The sequence below is a fragment of the Conger conger genome, chromosome 14 (genome assembly GCF_963514075.1).
Source record: "Conger conger chromosome 14, fConCon1.1, whole genome shotgun sequence".
In the NCBI taxonomy this organism is placed as follows: domain Eukaryota; kingdom Metazoa; phylum Chordata; class Actinopteri; order Anguilliformes; family Congridae; genus Conger; species Conger conger.
In genome coordinates, this window is record NC_083773.1 from 19,492,066 (window position 1) to 19,498,112 (window position 6,047).

The window sequence follows — 6,047 nt, forward strand, 5'->3', positions numbered from 1 at the left end:
TTTTCCTCCGATTTTACCGGTGGTACCCTTGCGAATAACTTCCCAACGATAGATGCCGCTGTCTTGTCAATAGCAGGACACATTTTTCCCATAATGCACTGTAAGTACCGGAAGCCCGCCATTGATGGCAGAAAGAAAGCCAGCAACGTGAGCTTATCGTCAGTGTTGAAGAAAGAAATTGTCTATCAAAAGAAACACGGTTTGCGTTTAATAATCCAACTTTAAAACATAATCAAGAATGGCGTACCGGGGACAAGGACCGAAGGTCCAGAAGGTTATGGTGCAGCCAATTGTATCCTTAACGAAAATGATTGACAACTTGATGCTTAACGGCAAGCTTAGCGAGATAAGTTAGCGAGTCAAGTTCTTTCATTCATTCAGAACAATATCTGTTTTTATCGAACTTGAACTACTGAATCTATGCCGAGTGTTTGGCACGAGCGAAAAGTAATTGGAAAATATTTTTCGTCGAAAAACTATGGTTTTGCTTGCCATATCACTGCTTAGCTAGCTTACTTACCGTATTATATACCGGCGAGTTGGCCTACGAGGCTAAAGCTGCAGCTAATAGCTAACGTAGTGCTAGCTAAGTTAAGTTGGTACCTAAATGATAATAGTTGCTTGGTTCTGATCACATCTATGTCTGTTTGTGTAATCATTTATCCGTCCTTTAATGTAAACCCTTAAAGTAACATTACTAACTGTATTGCTTGACTGACTTTGTAGTTGGGTGTACAAATGTAGCAACAGCAAATGCTGATCTTTTGTCATGTTTATAAGCCGGTCTTAAACGTCTCAACATTACGTGAGCTAATTAACTTAGGTTGTTTGCAAAACTGTACAGAGTGTTTATATCAGCTGTATCACCTGCATCTAATTAGACATATTTTTGTATTCCTTAACCGATTTCTCCATAGAATCTTATTTTCAGGTATCTCCAGAACGTAAGTAGATCTCCATTTCTTAATAGCTAACATATATTCTTTCCTTTAAGGTATTTTATTTGCTTCGTTAAGTCATATCATACCGATTATCCTTTGTCTGTAACTTCACAAATGTGACGTCCATGTATAAACGTGTGCCCAACCAACCCACGCTCGAAGTCGTTCAGCAAGATGTCTCACGTCTCCCTTTCTTTGGTTAAATTTAACCGTAATTTAGATATTTTGGGATATATTGATTATTCGACATATGGTGTGTGGTGTGCAGATATATATTTCCTTACAGCTGTCGGGTCTCTCTGCCGTGTTTGTAGCGCTCTAGGATCCAGGTGTGGCTGTACGAGCAGGTGAACTTGCGGATAGAGGGCTGCATCATTGTAAGTGAACACACACATTAGTGTATCAAATGTGGACTGGTTTTGTACATGCTTCAGCTTATTGTGTGTAACCACAGTATGATTGTATGCTAGCACACATCTGATGGGTTGTTATAGTTTTCAGTTTAGCTGTGTGGTCAAGCACATCTGCCTGTTTTTGAAAAAGGTATACATGCAGTTATGGAAGTTGCAGTAGACACCTCTGACGGATAACTCATATATCTTGAAGGTGCCTAAGTGGAAACATGGCTGCAACTAATCGTGCTGTGTGTTTCCAGTAGATGAGACTACCTTCATTAATTTAGCCTTTCTTAATGCGTAATAGGGAAACGGTCTCTGTGGCTGAAGATGTTATCTTCCCCCTTGAAATTAAATGTTGTATACACTGCTTAACATAGTGCATACCTTATTTTGCATGCAAAGCATGTGTTTACAAAATGCATCAGACCTTATGATTTGAACTGTAATAACACAACTGTAAATGAGATTTATTGCCATTTAATTCTTTAAGGGATTTGATGAATATATGAACCTGGTTCTGGATGATGCTGAGGAGGTCCACATGAAGACCAAGAACAGGAAACCTCTGGGTGAGAGAGTCTTCATGTTTCTGCTAACCAGTAGTAACTTCATTACATTACATTAATGGCATTTGGCAGATGCTCTTATCCAGAGCGACATACCACAAAGTGCATACCCATAACCAAGGATAAGTGTGCTGAACTGTTATAATTTTGATAACATTCCCATAATTTTTTGATGCAAGAATTACATTCTAATAGCCTAATTCAACTGCTACCTGCACAACAAAGAGAAGGACCAGGGGCTATTTGATCTTTTAAAAAAATTTATTTTTTATTTTTATTATTGTTATTTATTTTACTTTACATCATAGTACCGCAACACGCAAATGAATGAACAATGTATATAACTTCAGAGGGTTATACTACATTGTAAGATGTCCCATGTTTCTGGGTTTGCATCTTGCTAAAATAGCATTTACTCAACATGTTTTTGCTGGTTTTCCTACAATCTTATTGTTTCAAGATCAGCGGTGTTTTTGCCCAGCATTAAAAATCCGGTTAGTTTGATTCCCGGTCCTGCCAAAAAGCCGGGTTTGGCTGGCTCTCGTGGAGCGGCATAATTGGCTCGCTGCTCCAGGGGAGGGACTTGGCAGGGTTAGTAGGGATCGCTGCATGCATCGCCGGGCGCCTCGGAGTAACGGTCTAATTGAGACGAGGCGGCTTGGAGAAGGCGTGTTGCTCTCAGGGTCGCCAGATCCTACTGGGCAGCCGAGGGACTGGGCCGTGAGGCAGTGTTTCCCCTCTAGCACTAATTGGATTAGATAGGGTATAATTGGCTGCCAGATTGGGAGAAAAAGTGAAAAATTGGAACAAATATAAAATAAATAAATTTAAAAAAAAACGATTAAACTAATGGTGTTCAGTCAAGAATTATGATAATGATTGGACATAATCCCTCTTTGATTATAATTTGGCACCCCTGGTAAAAACCTTACTTTGTGGGTTACTACTTCTGGGTGTGTCTGTGTGTCGAGCCCACTCAGGGACCAGTGTTTGTGTACACCACGTTACCTGTGCATTTCTGAACAGGGCACAGGGGTCTGGATGCACCCTCTGTCCTACAGTAGGGTCTGTTACTGCATGTTTGATAGTGGCGTATATCGTCCTGTTGTCTGTTAAGAAGCTGGCCTAGTTCCTTACCGTGCATATTTATCAGGAGGTACCTTATTCACAAAAAGAGATTTGTAACATTTCGCTGTGGAGGCCGATACTGTTTTGTGTACCATCTTAAATATTACCTGGTACTGTACTGTACAGGGAGGCTAAATAGATGTGAAAAAGCTGTACAGAATGTTTTGTTCATCCTGTATTCAAATGTGACTTTGTCTTCCCATCAGGGATTATAGTGATACATAGCTGTTCAAATAGGATTTTTTTTGAATAGCTATTTCTTTCAAACTGACAACGGCATACGTTGCTTTGCTTTAAGCAGACGTGCATTTCGTAATCCTCCGTGTCTACGTGCCAGATGGCTTCATGTGACAGCTGTTCACCAATCAAGCCCAGTGTTGGATGTGGTAGCCTGGTGTTGTGTCTGCCAGAACACCGGGCCAAGTGTGACTCGCATATATTTACAGGTTTTATCCAAAGTCGAGTCAAAAACTTCAGGGGTTTGTGTGCGTCTGTTTGTGCGTGTCTGCCTTTTTACATTGATTAAAAGAAGGTCGACCAAGGCCTACTAAGGAGCCAAAAAGCCAGCAGATGTGAACGTCTCTCTCTCTCTCTCTCTCTCTCTCTCTCTCTCTCTCTCTCTCTCTCTCTCTCTCTCTCTCTCTCTCTCTCTCTCTCTCTCTCTCTCTCTCTCCTCTCCCTCTCCCTCTCCCTCCTGCAGGACGGATCATGCTGAAAGGAGACAATATCACCTTGCTACAAAGTGTTGCGAATTAGCCTTCCCATGGACATCTTCAACATCCTGTGTCTTTGTTTTTTTTTTTTTTTTGATAATTGGTGGTAGTCTGGAATTTGTAACGAGCATACTAAGAATTTAGTTTTTCACGTTTGCCATTGAGATGAATATTGTAAACATACCTAATGGTATCGATTCTTTGTATTAGGATTTTTCCCCCTCTCTTTGTAACAATTTTTGTCAAACAATAAAACTGCTTTTGTTTTATTAATTTGCTGTTGAATTATTGAGATGTGGATTAGGGTGAAGGGTTTTAATCATTGCACTTTAATCTAAGAAGCCTCACGAGCAGTAAATGATTATAGAACGTTGTTCATGGCTGTAATCAATGGATCATTTTAAATATGGGCCAGGTCATTCATTCATTCATTCATTATCCTAACCCGCTTCTCCCCGAACAGGGTCGCAGGGGGGCTGGAGCCTATCCCAGCATACATTGGGTGAAAGGCAGGAATACACCCTGGACAGGTCACCAGTCCATTGCAGGGCACACACACCATTCACTCACACACTCATACCTACAGGCAATTTAGACTCTCCAATCAGCCTAACCTGCATGTCTTTGGACTGTGGGAGGAAACCCATGCAGACACAGGGAGAACATGCAAACTCCACACAGAGAGGCCCCAGCCGACCGGGATTCGAACCCAGGACCTCCTTGCTGTGAGGCGGCAGTGCTACCCATTGCACCATCTGTGCTGCCTGGACCAGGTCGGTTTAGCTTAAGTGGGAAAATAATTAAATCTGCAATAACCTATGAAACTCCATTTACTTCAATATATTGTGGGCTCCAGAATTATTGATACCACTGACTAGCAATGTACCCAAAAATACAATGTATTCAAAATCAAAATGCCAAGTGAAAAATATTCTTTTACTGTTTTCATTGAACCGACCAAAATTAAACATTCTATTCTTAAATGCATTTTACCAAAATCAAGGTTTTATAATTATTGACACATTTGGTTTAGTACTCTGTGCATCCATCTCTGGCAAGGATATTGGCATGTCTAAACCTTGGCAGTCTATCTGTAATGCTTGACGAGGCTTAGGAGCACATTTGGAGGGATTCCAATCCTCTGTACATATCCTTGTAAGAGCCTTCACATTCTTGGGTTTGCACTGATCAAATTCCCTCTTCAGTTGAGTCCACAGGTGCTTGAATTGAGGTCTGGCGCTTTTGCAGAACATTTTGTCGTAGAACCATTTCTTTTTTTGAGGTATGCTTTGGGACATTGTCTTGCTGGAAGGTCTAACTACAGAGAAGTCACAGCATTGTGGTAGAGGAATGTTCCATTTATTGGAGAATGTACTTTAATATAATCCGAATTTCTCGCTTCGTGTAAAAATAACGTGTTTTGTCTTAAAACAAAAACACTCACTACGTTAATGTTCTGAAATGTTGCAGTTGACATTAGGCTACTTTATTCGGGAGAGTGTTACTGTAACTTGACCCTGTTGACTTCTCTCGCGCATGTCGGGCGTTGCAGACCTCGTAACGACCACGAGAGGGAGGTCAATATGCGTGCGCCGTAGAGTGGCGCTAAATCTCCACTCTGAAGGTGCGAAGACACAAATTCAATAACATGTTGTTGATGTTGTGAAGTTGACATTAAGGAGACTATCCTCACACCCTCAGTAACGTACATTATTGGGGAGCACTGTCACCAGGCTACTTAATGATAATCGTTTACGAATGTCTAAGCAAAGAAAAGAAACGCAATTTTGTTTTCGAAGACATTCAACAATTGACCCCTGGATCACTTTATTTTTTTCTGTGAAAGCGGTTTATGGGCAAGCTTTTAAATAATTTTCACTGTGGGGCAGACATTCGCCTTGTTTTTATCCAGTGTGATAATACTGTGACTCAACAGTATGCAATATTGTTTCCGTTATATTTATTGTGTGGTCTCCTGGCTACCTTTATACGTCTCTTTATTTACTCCGTGCTCTAATAGAAATGTGGTAACCCAAAGTATAGCCTACATTCAAGTCGCAGTAGCTGCTGTTGACGTGTTTAGCAGGTCGATGCGGAGAGATAAAATCAGCGTTTGGTGGGCAGGAATCGGGCACATCGGTTGCGAGGAAGAGGCTCTGTGTGGGAGGGGAGGGGGCACCAGTATTAGCGGGGGGAGTGGGTGTGGGTTATGCCTTTGAGGCTGGAACCCCCGGTGCCATCTCCGAAGGAAGCGACACCGGAGGAACGCCAGACAGCGTGGATTCTTCGCGTTCTGAGGCG

At 41.6% G+C, this 6,047-nt stretch overlaps 1 protein-coding gene across 1 annotated transcript; it reads left to right on the forward strand.

The window, feature by feature from the left end:
- Positions 1 to 90: 90 nt before the first annotated feature.
- Positions 91 to 4,019, forward strand: snrpe (small nuclear ribonucleoprotein polypeptide E). Its single transcript, XM_061219933.1, has 5 exons — positions 91 to 292; positions 918 to 944; positions 1,256 to 1,318; positions 1,830 to 1,908; positions 3,734 to 4,019. The coding sequence occupies exons 1-5, from the start codon at positions 239 to 241 to the stop codon at positions 3,787 to 3,789; spliced, it is 279 nt and encodes a 92-aa protein (XP_061075917.1). The 5' UTR covers positions 91 to 238; the 3' UTR covers positions 3,790 to 4,019.
- Positions 4,020 to 6,047: the final 2,028 nt, after the last annotated feature.